The following is a 14,602-nucleotide window of genomic DNA, read 5'->3' as shown; positions in this document are numbered from 1 at the left end:
TTTATTTTCTGTAAAATAAGAATAGTTATTAGGGGGCTGGGAATGTGGTTTAGTGGTAGAGTGCTTGTGTAGCATGCATGAAACCCTGGGTTCAATTCCTCAGTAGCACAGAAACAGAAAAAGGTGGAAGTGGTGCTGTGGCTCAAGTGGTAGAGTGCTAGCTAGCCTTGAGCAAAAGAAGCTCAGGGACAGTGTGTGGGCCCTGAGTTCAATACCAAGGACTGGCAAAAAAAAAAAAAAAAAGAATAGTTATTAGGTTTCCTATAAAGATTAGGTAGGTGAGCTGGGAATGTGGCTTAGTGGTAGAGTGCCTGCCTAGCATGCATGAAGCCTTGGGTTCGATTCCTCAATACCACATAAACAGAAAAATCCAATAGTGGCACTGTGGCTCAAGTGGTAGAGTGTTAGCTTTGAGCAAGAGAAACTCAGTGACAGTGTCCAGGCCCTGGGTTCAAGCCCAGGACTGGCAAAAAATAAAAGTATACCTGGAACTTTTGAAGAATTCCTATTATCCAAACATGGGACAATTAGAATCGTTGTATGGCTAATAAATACGATAGATTGTGGGCTTTGGAATATGGCTTAGTGGTAGAGTGCTTGCCTAGCAGCGGGAAGCCCTGGGTTCAATTCCTCAGTACTACATAAACAGAAAAAGCTGGAAGTGGCGCTGTGGCTCAAGTGGTAGAGTGCTAGCCTTGAGCAAAAGAAGCACATGCAAATCCCAGGACTGGTAAAAAAAAAACAGATTGCATCTTGAAGGTATGTTTAAATCATTGAATTCATGAATATGTGTGTGTGTGAGAGAGAGAGTGAGAGAGAGAGAAAGAAGAGAAGAGAAGAGAAGAGAAGAGAATGAGAGCTTTGGGAAAAGTAATGAGATTCAGGGACCTAATAACTCATTTGAATCATCATGAATTTTGAGTGAGAATAGACAGCCTAAGTGTGTTTTTCTGCTAAACACAGGGGTGGAGTAAGCAGGGAACTTGATTGAATAGAAATTGAGGTTTTCCCAAGGTTTCGCCAAAATAAATTCGACAGAGACGAAGGAGCTGGAAAGCTTATGATATATTTAAGTCATAATATTACAGGAGTAAAAGACATTACAGATGCAATAGAAACACACTCAAATATAATTTCAACGATAGTTTTAACTCAGTAAATTACTTTATTAGTCAGTCTGCTTTATTTTTTATTTTTTGCCAGTTTGCTTTATTTATACAATTATTTAAGCAAAAGTTTAACTTGGTGTATTTTTCACTTCGTCTTTTCTCACAACTTTCCGATATGAGGAAACTCAAGAACATTATTTTCAGTTCCAGGCAAGGTCACTCTTTATATATGGGAGTGAGGAATACTCTGGACAGCAAGAGATAAGAGTGAAGGAGTAATCTTTTTTCTTTTTCTTTTTTTCTTTTTGCCAGTCCTGGGGCTTGAATTCAGGGCCTGGGCACTGAATTCTTTTGCCCATGCCTAACACTCTGCCACTTGAGCCATAGTGCACTTTCTGGCTTTTTCTGTTTATGTGGTACTGAGGAATCAAACCCAGGGTTTCCTGCATGCTAGGCAAGCACTCTACCACTAAGCCATATTCCATGCCCAGAGAAGGGATATTCTGACAGCAAGAGATAAAACTCTGGAGATTAAAGCCTGAAATGTTGGGAAATAAACAAACTAAAGGTCATCATGTGATACAAAGCCCAGATTTTGGTTCACTCAAAGTTCATGATGATTCAAATGAGTTACTAGGTCCCTGAATCTCTGTCTCACACCCACACCCACACACCCACACCCATACCTTCTCTCCCCCCCCCCCCCCCCCAATACTGTTAGCGAAATGAGCTCTCTTCCCATAGCTTAGTGCACTCCTTCCCCTTTCCACAGTTTGGCATGCTCCCTTCCTAGGCAACAGAGGCCCATTTTGCAAAGGCTGTAAATAATCAGCCTCCAACGCCCTCTACCTTGGGATAGCACTTCTCTGGGGCAGCTACCACCATATACGGCAACAAGAGCCCCTTAGAGTAACTTTCAGGTCTGGGCAGTTGCAGGACCCTTATCTACTATTTGGACAGCAGCCATAAATCTTAGTCTGCCATGATGAAGCCCCTGGTCCACACATCCACACCAGGGGCTCCGCCTCCTAGGCCCATCTAGCCCCTCCTATACCTCCTAGGTAATATAGGTCACCTCAGACAATAGCTGGTGCTTCTTCTCACTTCTCCCTTGTGAGAAGGTGTCTTGTTGGCCCCTTTCCCAGCAATAAACCTTTCTTTTTTCTCTGTACCCAGATGTCTGCGTGGTTCTCTGACAAAGTCTAGCAATCACACACACACTCATGAATTCAGTGATTTAAACATAATTTCAAGATTCAATCTATCGTACATTTTTTTTTTTTGGACTATTGCTCTACCACTTAATCCTTAGCTCCACTTCCACCTTCTACCTTTTTGGGGTTAATGGAAGAGTTTCAAGGACTTTTCCTACCTAGGCTAGCTTTGAACTGAGATTCTCAGATCTCAGCCTCCTGAGTAGATAGGATTACAGGCATTTGTTACTGGCACCTGGCTAGGACTACAGCTTTTGAGGCAGTAGCTCATTGCAGTCCTAATTTGCCTGGAAAAATGAATCAACTTTTACTTCCTTTTTTCTCAAACTCTGCTCTTATTTCTAATTTAGCTTTGAGTCCTTGGGATGGAATTTCTGGTATCACAGAAAGAAAAGGATTAGACATTGTCATGATCTAAGAACTAGAATAAGATTTAGGACTGAGCTAGAAAGGTAGGAATAGAGGCTGAACTCCAGCTTAAGGTGGCATTGTAGTAATTGATAATTAAAAGGTTTATGCTTAGGTACCAGAATGTAGGTGGTTGAGATGGAATGGAAGATAAAATTGTTGGAGAATTAGTCAGTTAATTGAGAAGCCAGGGCATTGAAAACATCAAGTACATTATCACCAAAAACTTTGGGAACAAGGTTGGAGGGGATTAAGAATTAACTATTAGAACAAGATCATAGATCTAAAGGGTCTTTTGTTTGTTTGTTTTGTTTTCAGGCCTGGGGAATGAGCCCAGGGCTAGTAGAGCCTCATTCCAGCCCTTTTGTTCTGTATTTTGTTTCCAAGGTAGGGCTTTACTAATTTAGCAGACACTGAGTCAAACTGTACATTCTTCTGCCTCCAATTCCCACATAGGTCTGAGCCACACACTTTGCTAAAAGTTTTTTTTTCCTCTCCAGGACTGGAAACAGAACTGTGCCTCATGCATGTTAAGCAGGTGCTTTTCCTATGAGCTACATCCTCGACATGATTTGGAGATCTTATAAATGACCTCCACATGAAGAGTGACAGGTGATAGTGTTAGCATAAGCATCTAAGAAGACAGGACCACGCGCAGAGGAAATACAAGTGCTCCTCCCCCATTTCATTTCCTAAGAGTCCATATGGCCCACATCCATGAAAAATAAAACAGGGGCTGGGAAGGTGGCCTAGTGGTAGAGCGCTTGCCTTGTGTGCCAGAGGCCCTGGGTTCGATTCCTCAGCACCACGTAAGCAAAAAAAGAAAAAAAACCGGAAGTGGTGCTGTGGCTCAAGTGGTAGAGCGCTAGCCTTGAGCTGAAGAGCTGAGGGACAGCGCCCAGGCCCAGAGTTGAAGCCTCATGACCGGACCCCAAAAAAAAAAAAAAAAAAAAAGAAAACAAAACAAAACAATGGTACATACCTGGACCAGTTACTAAACTAATGGTCTTACTTTCTGATGGAGTTCCCTCCCCATATCAAGGATAATTCAGGAAGGAAAAAAGGTGTCTGCCGCTATCCCTCCTTTCCCTCTCTCCCTCCCTCTACTCTCTCTCTTTTTTCCATCTCCTCTATTAATTTTAATCACATTTCCAACATGCAGGTTAGAATTAAGTTTTGATAGTAGGCTAAAAATTTACAGTCAATTTTCTGCAGTTACAACACTGATAACACAAAAGGTGGGTAGCTTCATTCTTTGTGTTTTTCTTTACTGGAGTAATACAAATATTAGGAAGATTTATTCAGGCCTCAAACTAATTTACCATAAATATTTTTTAAATTATTGCACATACTTTTTTTCATTAATGTGACCCAATCCATCCATCTATCTATTTCTCGTTCTCTCTTCCTTCCTTTTCTTTCTTCCTTTCTTTTCTTCCTTGTTTTTCTTTTTTTTCTTTTTGTCTAGTCCTGGGGATTGAACTCAGGGCCTGGGCACTATCTCTTGAGCTTATTTTGCTCAAGGCTAGTACTCTATCACTTGAGCCACAGCACCACTTCCGTTTTTTTCAGTTTATGTAGTACAGGGGAATTGAACCAGGGGCTTCTCTACCACTAAGCCACATTCCCAGCCCCTGCCCTTATTCTTTCACAAGCTCAAACTTCCCACACCCTGGCAGCTACTGCTCGGTTGTCAAACCATTTGGGAGGGCCTCAATATCTACTATCTGATTGGTTACTAGGACCCTAATCCCCAGACAGCTGTCACTCTGAGTCCTTATCCAACTGCCTGCCTGACCTCTTCGAATATGTACTGTAATTCAGCTTTGTGGATCACTCCAGGCTATCTTTCTCCTCTTGCTGAATTCTTTATTGCACCTGGGGACAGCATCATAACCTTAGTTGGTGCAATCTAAGAACTGAGGGAAATCCGGAGAACTCCACTGGCCAGAAACAGCAGCACAAACTTGAAAGGAACTGATGGTCTCAGTGAGCTGGGAGTCGATGACTGCCATACTTGTCAACATGAAGACAGTAGGATACCTACCCTCCCCCCCCCCCCCCCCCCGCTTCTGTTGTACAAGAGTGTGGAAAAGAGCATAGCCATCGCGGAAGAGTGCTTCAAGGGTGCTTAGAAGTGCCAGATTTGAGGTAGAACAAGATGAAAGGGACATCCAGCATTTGAGTGTGCAGAAACTTTGCTAATGCTACAACTGAGGTTCAGAAGTCCGGTGGCTCGTTCAAGGTCATACACCTAGTACTTACCTCCTTACAGCAGGCTACTGTACTCCATCTACAACTTTTGTCTGACTTGACTCGCGCACAAAATACCACAGCAGACGTTAAGAATTGGGAACTTCAAAGCCGTAGGGCCTCAGTAGGTAGGATAACATCGAACCCTAGAGGAAAGTTCCTGGCCGCGCAGTGCACCATGGACCTTGTAGTTTTACACCGTTAGGGTATGACCGGAAGCAACGGACAAAGGCGCACTGCATGGCGGGAAAAACAGTTCTCAGGCCTGCGCAGGCGCGCACCGCTCTTCCTGAAGCGCGGGAGTCTTGTTTGCGGCCGCTTCCGCTGGGTTCCTTGAGGCGTCTCGGCGTTAAGACTCCGCTTTCTCGAAATATTTGGATCGTTCGAGGCGTAATGGCACCGGGCGAGCAAGCATCGGGCGGTGTCCCCGGAGGGGCCGCCACGACCCCAGACCGCTTGTAGGGAGGAGAGGTCTTTGACGGCCCTCGCCGTGGCGGGCGGCCTGCGCTGGCTTCCTCCGAAGTCCCAGCCCCTGCCGAGAGGATGAGTTCGGGCCCCGCCACTTCTTTCAAGAAGCGGCACCTCTGGATGTACCTGCAGGCCCTGGGCTTTGATCCGGGCCTGGCCACTGCTGCCTCCGGAAAGATTGTGTCGCACACGCACCTCGGAGTGTAAGGGGGCCGGGGCCGGGGGGACCCCGGGCTCGAGCCTGCGGCCGCGTGGAGAGGCGTGGGGGGGGGGCGGCCCGCCGGCTGCCCGCCCGAGGCCCGAGGGCTTGCGGGGTGCCAGAAGTCCCATTTGCGGCCTGCCCGAGGCGGAGCCCGCAGTTTTTGAAGGGTGCCGGCCGCGCGCCGTGGGGCGGCGGGACCGGGGCGGCGTCACTCTGCCGCGGGTGGGGGAGGCGGGGGTCTGATCCGGAGTGGGAGGGGCGCGGGCGGGGCCAACGCCTGTGTGACCCCCAGGCAGCTTTTGAAGGTAGCTAACTTTGTAATCTTTATTTGTAATTTTTTTGAATTAGGAAACGAAACGACACCACAATTAGCCAAAACAAAAACAAAAACAAAACAAAAAGCAAAAAAGACCAGGGCATTAAAAGGAACAGTGAAAGCCCCTTCCCTTCTGCCACTTCTGATACGGTTTTAACTATAATGGTTAATATCTCTACCCGTTTGGGTCTTTTAAAACATTTGCTGTGTTGTAAAAGTGATTTACAGAGGGGTTACAGGTACATAAGTAAGATAACGAGTACAGTTCTTGTCAGACTAAATAAGACTTGGGGTTTTATTTAGAGTGTCCATCTGTCCATCCACCCACCCACTCGGCTTGGGTGCTGTTCCTAGCTCATGTCCAGCACTTGAGCCACAGCTCCACTTGCGAGTTTTTCTGGACTTTGCTACCTGGGCTAGCTTTGAACTGTGTCCTCAGATCTCAGCCTCCTGAATAGCTAGGATTGCAGGCATGAGCCACCGGTGCCCTGCGGAACATGTTTTTGCTTTGCTTATACTGTAACCTTTTTCTTTTTGGCTTGACGTTTAATGATTTTTTTAGTTTGTGTGAACGTGTAGTTGTGTGACTTCTGTTCTTAGAGTTAAGTATACATGCCTGTAATTCTAGCTACACAGGAAGCTGAGATCCGAGGATTCCAGGATGGCGGTTAGAAAGCCAGCCTGGGCAGGGAAGGCTGTGAGATTCTTATCTCCAATAAACTACTCAAAAAAAGATCTGGGAATGTGCCTTAGTGGTAGAGTGCTTGCCTCCCATGCATGAATCCCTGGGTTCGATTCCTCAGTACCACATAGACAGCAAAAGCTAGAAGTGGCACTCTGGCTCAAGTGGTAGAGTGCTAGCCTTGAGCTTAAGAAACACAGGCCCTGAATTCAAGCCCCAGGACTGGCAAAACAAAACAAAACCAAAAAAATCCTTTTGTGGGAAGCAAATTTTCTACCCTAAATTTAAATTTCCCAATCTAAAAGAATATTCAAACTACTATCTAGTGTTAGTAAGATTAAATAAAATAATTTGTGTTAAATAACATAACATATTTTACATGAGAAAAACGAATAGTAGATGAGTTATTCCTTATAAAAGGTTAATGGTTGGCAAATAAGGAATATTAATATTATTCAGTAAGTATTGGTTGATACTGCCTTCTTAACACTGGGAAAATTCTCTGTACCTACTTATGTTTTTCTTCCCTTTTTGTAAAATGTTCACATTACATGAATGGTAGTGCCAGGTTTCTGTTGGTTGTATATTTTTAGAATCAGAAAGTAAAGCTTGTATGTTGTTTTTTTTGGTGGTGGGGCTGGGTTTAAACTCAAGGCTTATGCTTGGTAGGCATATTCTCTATCACTTGAGCCATATATCCAGCCTTCTTTTTCTAAATTGATTAAAAAATAATCTTGCACAAGAAAAATGAATTTGCCTTTCCTTTTAAAAAATTTATTGTGATTATGAATGTGATTTACAGAGGGATTACAATTAAATGAATCAGATAATGAGTACAGTGATATTGGATAATGAGATTATTTTGTACAGTCTCTTCTGTTCCCTCACTCTCTCCCAGAGTCCCTCCCTCCTGCCTCCACCTATGAAATATATAACGTTGTATAGTTTACTTTCATCCATGTCCAGTGAGCGCCACTGCTGCTCATTTTTCTCTCAAATTCTGTACATTTCCCTTACGGAATATATATATATATATATATATATATATATATATATATATACACACACACACACATATACTTGAATTCACTATATATAAAGAAAAGAAAACAATCATCAAAAAATTAACAGAAAAAACAAATCTTTTGTTCTATATCATGGAGTTAATTTACATATATATGTATATATAATTTTATATAAATATGAAGGGGGCCTGTAGACATTCTACCTACTTGTTTCTCTTGTCGGTCGTGGGGCTTGAACTCTGGGCCTGGGCACTGTCCCTCAGCTTTTCAGCTCAAGGCGAGTGCTCTACCCTCTACCGCTTGAGCTACCATGCCACTTCCGGTTTTCTAGTGCTTTTTATTGGAGATAAGAGTCTCACAGACTTTCCTGCCTGGGCTGGCTTTGAACCGTGATCCTCAGATCTCAGCCTCCTGAGTAGCTAGGATTTCAGGCATGAGCCACCGGCGCCTGGTTAAGCGTATTCTCTTTTGGTCTCATTTTGTGTGGATGTTTAGAATCCTGTATGATTTATCCTATCCCAGTGTTGGCTTTTCATAAACCATCTATACCTAGATTTCTCTTGGGCTCTGACTTAGACCAAAGCCAAGCTGTCCTCATTTTGACCATTCCTTCCAGCAGGTTTGCCTTTACTTTTGAAGAGAATAAAATTAATAATTTGTGTCAAACTCTTACAACTTTTGATAATGCTTAATGTTATTTTCCTCTTGTTTTTCTCTCCCTATCTTTTCATTTTAAACCACTAGGAACATGTTTGACAAGCTGAACCGTGATGCCTTTCAAATAGTTTCTTATTTTTTATTTCAAACACTGGACGAGTCTCTTACCAAACGAGTTTTCAAGTAAGGAAAGTTACTTCATTTTATTTTATTTGTCATTCTCAAATTTGAAAATGGATTATGTCAACTTAAACTATAATTTCAGTTCTGACCATTAGCTCTGGTTTAGAGTAGATATTGTAAGATTTAGTTGTGAGTTTTAGAGGTTTAGTGTTTAACCTTTATATATATCTGAGCAAGAATTTCATTTTTGGGGGGTATTTACCTTAAAACCGTTATATACTTCCTAGGTCATGCAGATCTTGTTTCATAAAATCAGTTAACACTATTCATGGTCTTAATTTAGTAAAAACAGTTAACTGATACCAGTCTGTTTATGCACTCTTTTTTTATTTGGGGTCCGGTGGTGGGGCCTGAACTCTGGGCCTGGGTGCTGTCCCTTAGCTCTTAAGCTTAAGGCTAGCGCTCTACCACTTGAGCCACAGTGCCACTTTCTTTTTTCTTTTTTCTTATGTGGTGCTGGGGAATCGAACCCAGGACCTCATGCATGCAAAGCAAGTGTTCTACCACTGAGCCACCTTCCCAGCCCTCATTATTCTGTTTTTCTTTTTTTTCTTTTTTGGTCAGTCATGGGGCTTGAACTCAGTGTCTGGGTGCCATCCCTGAGCCTCTTTGTGCTCAGTGCTAGCACTCTACCACTTGACACAGTGCCACTTCTGGTTTTTGAGTGGCTGATTGGAGATGAGTCTCACATGGACTTTTCCCCGGGCTGGCTTTGAACTTCGATCCTCAGATCTCAGCCTCCTGAGTAGCTAGGATTATAGGTGTTAGCCACCGGTGCCCTGCTTTTTTTTTTTTTTGGGTCCGGTCGTGGGGCCTGAACTCTGGGCTTGGGCACTGTCCCTCAGCTCTTCAGCTCAAGGCTAGCGCTCTACCACTTGAGCCACAGTGCCACTTCTGGCTTTTTTCTTATATGGTGCTGAGGAATCGAACCCAGGGCCTCAGGCATGCAAGGCAAGCACTCTACCACTGAGCCAACTTCCCAGCCCCCCCTTTTTTTTTTTTAATATTGTAAGAGTTGATATACAGAGAGGTTATGAATTAGGTAATGAGTACATTTCTTTTTTTTTTTTTTTTTGCCAGTCATGGTGCCTGAACTCTGGGCCTGGGCACTGTCCCTCAGCTCTTCAGCTCAAGGCTAGTGTTCTACCACTTGAGCCACAGCACCACTTCCAGCTTTTTCTGCTTATGTGGTGCTGAGGAATCGAACCCAGGGACTCATGCATGCAAGGCAAGCACTCTACCACTGAGCCACCTTCCTAGCCCCATGAGAACAATTCTTTTTGAACCATGTCTCCCCTTCCATTGCTCTCTCCTGATTTTTCCCTCTAGTGCCAACCCACAAGATAGCCAGTTCATTTTCCACAGTGTCTAGTGAGTGCCACTGTTAACATTTGTTCACCCTTATTCCACTTTTTATGTGCCCTCCCTTACCCTCCCAAATACAAATAAACAAGACAAAAGGAAAAGAAAACAAAACCAGCAGCAATGGCAACTAAAAATGTCTCGTTTCCTTGGAATTAATTACATAGAATATTATTTTATATGATCTGCACATAACTGCACATCTGCACATAACTTTTGAGCCTTTGTCAACCACTCCTATGTGTATCCTCCTTTGGCTTCAGTGTGACTGTCTAGAGTCCTGTATAATTTATCATGTCCCAGTTTGTGTGCATATACATGTAATTTTAACCATTAACTTTAATATTATTAACTTCATGTCTTTTCTTGTGAGGAATATTGTTTGATTTGTCTTTTATTTTCCAGTTGTCAGTAAATCCTTATTACCTTGTTTGGTAATAATATATACAGTGTAATGTATATTACACTGTTAGTTGCACCAGATATGGTGGTGTATGATTGTAATCTCAGTACTTTGAGAGAGTAAGACTGGAAGATTGGGAGTACCAGCCCGGTACTATGGGCTACATAGTGAGATTCTGTCTCAAAGTAACACAAACAAACAAATGAAAGAACAAAATAATTGGAAAAGTTAGTTGCTACTGTTAGGTTAATGAATATTTAAAAGTATAAAAAATGATGAAGTCTTTATTCTGAGTTGTTTTGAATAGGATTTTGAGTTTATACTGGCTGAGAAAGTGTTTTGTGGAATATGCCTGTAGAGGCTAAGGCAAGAGGATTGAGACTAACCTGAATTATATAAGACCCTGCCTGTCTCATAATGTTTAAAAAACATGTGAAGCTGGATATAGTGTTATACACCTCTAATCCTAGCAGTTGAGAGGCTGTGGCAGGAGAATGAGTTTGAGTCAAATACATAGCAAGGCCCTGTCTCCAAAAAAAATAAAAAATAAAAAATAAGGCCAGGCACTGGTGGCTCATGCCTGTAATTCTAGCCATTCAGGAGGCTGAGATCTGAGGATCACAGTTCAAAGCCAGCCCAGGCAGGAAAGTCTGTGAGACTTTTTTTTTTGTCGGTCATGGGGCTTGAACTCTGGTCTTGGGCACTATCCCTCCGCTCTTCAGCTCAAGGCGAATGCTCTACTGCTTGAGCTACAATACCACTTCCGGTTTTCTAGTGGTTTATTGGAGGTAAGAGTCTCACAGACTTTCCTGCCCGGGCTGGCTTTGAACCGTGATCCTTAGATCTCAGCCTCCTGAATAGCTAGGATTACAGGCATGAACCACCAGTGCCCAGCTCTGTGAGACTTTTATCTCCAATAAGCCACTCAAAACCTGAAGTGGTGCTGTGGCTCAAGTGGTAGAGTGCTAGCCTTGAGCTGAAGAGCTGAGGAATAGTGCCCAGGCCTAGAGTTCAAGCCCCACAACTGATTTAAAAAAAATTATATAGTATTTACTATGTCCAAATAAAAAGACATTTTTCTGATTTTTCCCCTTATTAAAAAAACATGGCTCGGGCTGGGAATGTGGCTCAGTGGTAGAGCGCTTGCCATGCATGCTTGAGGTTCTGGGTTCGATTCCTTAGCACCACATAAGCAAAAAGAAAAAAGCCGGAAGTGGCGCTGTGGCTCAGGTGGTAGAGCACTAGCCTTGAGCTGAAGAGCTGAGGGACAGCGCCCAGACCCAGAGTTCAGGGCCACTACGGGATCCAAAAAACAAAACAAAGGGTCTGGGAAGGTGGCTCAGTGGTAGAGCGCTTGCCTTGCATGCCTGAGGCCCTGGGTTCGATTCCTCAGTACCACATAAGCAAAAAGAAAAAAGCCAGAAGTGCACTATGGCTCAAGTGGTAGAGCGCTAGCCTTGAGCTGAAGAGCTGAGGGACAGCGCCCAGGCCCAGAGTTCAGGCCCCACGACCGGACCCAAAAAACAAAACAAAAAACATGGCTCATATTAAGTATTTGAGAAAATGTAAAGGCAAAGTGTTATTCTTTTTTTTTTTTTTTTTTTTGCTTATGTGGTGCTGGGGAATCGAACCCAGGGCCTCATGCATGCAAGGCAAGCACTCTACCACTGAGCCACCTTTCCAGCCCAGTAAGTGTTATTCTTAAATGCACCAAATTGATAATGCTATTAACATCCCAGTCTTTCTGTTTCCCCTTGACCCATGGCTATAGAACATGTTTTAGAAATGCTAAAAGCTGAACTAGATGTGGTAGCTCCCAGCACTCTGGAGGCTCAGGTTGAGGTTTGCCACTTTCAGGCTAGCTGGGCTATATTGATCTTGTCTCAGAGAACAAAATCAATGAAGAAAAAAAAAGAACAACAAGCAGTATGCATTAAGCAAATAATTAAGCTTCAGTAAACATTTGAATAGACTTTATTGGAGCAAAGTAATAACTTTTTTTCTTTTGTTTTGTGCCATTCCTGGGACCCTGAGATGTTTTTTTTCCCTCAAGGCTCATATTCTACTACTTGAGCCACAGTTCCACTTCCTGCTTTTTTGGTGGTTAATAATTAGGGTTTTTCTTCCCAGGGTATCTTCAAACTGTGATCCTCAGATCTTGTCCTCCTGAGTATCAAGGATGACAAGTGTGAGCCCCTAGCGCCCCACAAAAGTATTCGTTTGTAAAGTCTTGTTTTTTCCTTTCTTTTCTAGAACTGGGGTTTGAACTCAGGACATTTCACTCTTGATTGACTTTCTGTTCATGCTTGACACTTTACCACTTGGGCCATGACTCCAGTTCTGTTTTTTTCCTAGTTAATTGGAGTTAAGAGTCTCCTGGATTTGTCTGCCTGGGCTGGCTTAGAACTACAATTCTTGGCCTCCTGAGTAGCTAGGATTATAGGAATGAGTCACTGGTACCTGGATAGTATTTTTGAACAAAGCTGAAACAAAACTTTTCTATTTTATATTTTTGTGTCTTTTTGTTTAGCCACAAAACAGTAGTGCTCATAGACAATGATAGGGATTATCTTAGGAGTAGTATTCTATGCATTCCTCTGCTCATTCATTGTGTGTATTCCTTTATGCTTCTGTCTTGGGAGTCTTCCTCCCTCCCCCAAGCTTAATGAACTTATTTATATTTGAGTGTTGTTTTTAGCTCTTTTTCAGTAATTTTAGTAGCTGTTCATTCTTTCATTTAAGATGTATATTGCCAATTTAAGATATATATTTATTAATCTTTTGCACTGAACTCTATATAGTTATTTGAATGGAAATATGTAGATACTTAGAAAAAAGACCAAGTTTCTTACATATTGGTGAGGATATTCTTGGTTGAAATCTAAGAATTTTATCTTTTATCCATTCTGCTTTTATTTCTAGTATAGGAAATAAATTTGATTTTAAGTTTTTTCTGAGTTTTATTTTTTGAGCGGGTGTTTTCTAAGTCTAATGCTTTTGTATTTGCTTTTCAGATTTTGCTGGCCTCCATTTGACCAAAAAAGTGATGCGGAATTTCGTAAACATTGTTGTGAGTGGTTAAAAAAAATTTCTGTAAGTATTCTTTTTAATATTAAGAGAGTGGCAGCTTTGAATGGAAAAGCTAAGGGACAGTGTTCATACCCTTAGTTAAAGCCCCAGTATAGTTAAAGACACACCCAAAACAAATAAAAGATGACATTAAGGCTGGGAAAGCATCCAGGCACCAGTGGCTCATGCTTGTTATCCTAGCTACTCAAGAGGCTGAGATCCAAGAATCATGGTTTGAAGCCAGTCTAGGCAGGAAAGTCTGTGAGACTCTTCAAGAAACTACTAAGAAATAGCTGAAAGTGGCTCTGTGACTCAAGTGGGTGGAGTGCTAGCCTTGAGCCAAAGAAGCTCAGAGATAGTACCTAGTGCTTGAGTTCAAGCCCCAGGATTGGCACCTCCCCCAAAAAAAGTGTATAAAATGTATAAAAAGTATATAAAATGATGTCTGTAATTTAGTTTACACTTTTTTTTGGGTTGGTCGTGGGGCTTAAACTCTGGGCTTGGGTGCTGTCCCTGTGCTCTTCAGCTCAAGGCAAGGCGAGTGCTCTACTGCTTGAGCTACAGCGCCATTCCTGGTTTTCTAGTAGTTTATTGGAGATAAGAGTCTCAAGGGGGCTGGGAAGGTGGCTCAGTGGTAGAATGCTTGCCTTGCATGTATGAGGTCCTGGGTTTGATTCCTCAGCACCACATAAGCAGAAAAAGCCGGAATTGGCTCTGTGGCTCTAGTGGTAGAGTGCTAACCTTGAGCTGAAGAGCCGAGGGACAGTGCCTAGGCCCAGAGTTCAAGCCCCACGACTGACCAAAAAAAAAAAAGTCTCAAGGACTTTACTGTCCTGGCTGGCTTTGAACTGTCATCTTCAGATCTCAGCCTCCTGAGTAGCTAGGATTACAGGCATGAGCCACCAGCCCCTGGCTAGTTTACATTCTTATACAGCTGTTAATGTCTTGGTTTTATATTGTAGGAAAGTTATTAAAGCTGTCTTCATTGGGTGAGGTTGGGTGAAGGTCATATAGACTTAAGTACTGTTTTGCAGCTTCTCAAACAGTGATCTTGATCATTATTATGTTTTAAATGATGGCGTGATGTGAGGAGCATAGTGGCCTGCTGAGGTTTCATCTTCTCTGACCATTTGTCACTCTGATAGAATTGTGTATACCCAAGCCACTGTGCATCGAGTGGGTATCTAGCTATCACTGTCTTCCAGTGATGGACTCGTGTGACCTCCACTAATATACTCTTTAAAAAAGTGT

At 42.7% G+C, this 14,602-nt stretch overlaps 1 protein-coding gene across 1 annotated transcript in view; it reads left to right on the top strand.

Annotated features, from left to right (window-relative positions):
* The first annotated feature begins 5,278 nt into the window (after positions 1-5,278).
* The window catches only part of Haus6 (HAUS augmin like complex subunit 6), a 43,989-nt gene continuing 34,665 nt past the window's right edge, over positions 5,279-14,602 (top strand). The window contains 3 exon segments of the mRNA XM_070007870.1: positions 5,279-5,655; positions 8,422-8,517; positions 13,297-13,375. Of these exon segments, the coding sequence (XP_069863971.1) occupies positions 5,528-5,655; positions 8,422-8,517; positions 13,297-13,375 (303 nt within the window). The 5' untranslated portion in view covers positions 5,279-5,527.

The sequence above is a fragment of the Dipodomys merriami genome, unplaced genomic scaffold (assembly GCF_024711535.1).
Source record: "Dipodomys merriami isolate MVZ:Mamm:240054 unplaced genomic scaffold, mDipMer1.0.p SCAF_11, whole genome shotgun sequence".
Taxonomy (NCBI): Eukaryota; Metazoa; Chordata; class Mammalia; order Rodentia; family Heteromyidae; genus Dipodomys; species Dipodomys merriami.
The sequence above is the reverse complement of the archived record's forward strand: the minus strand, read 5'-3'. Positions and strand labels throughout refer to the sequence as shown.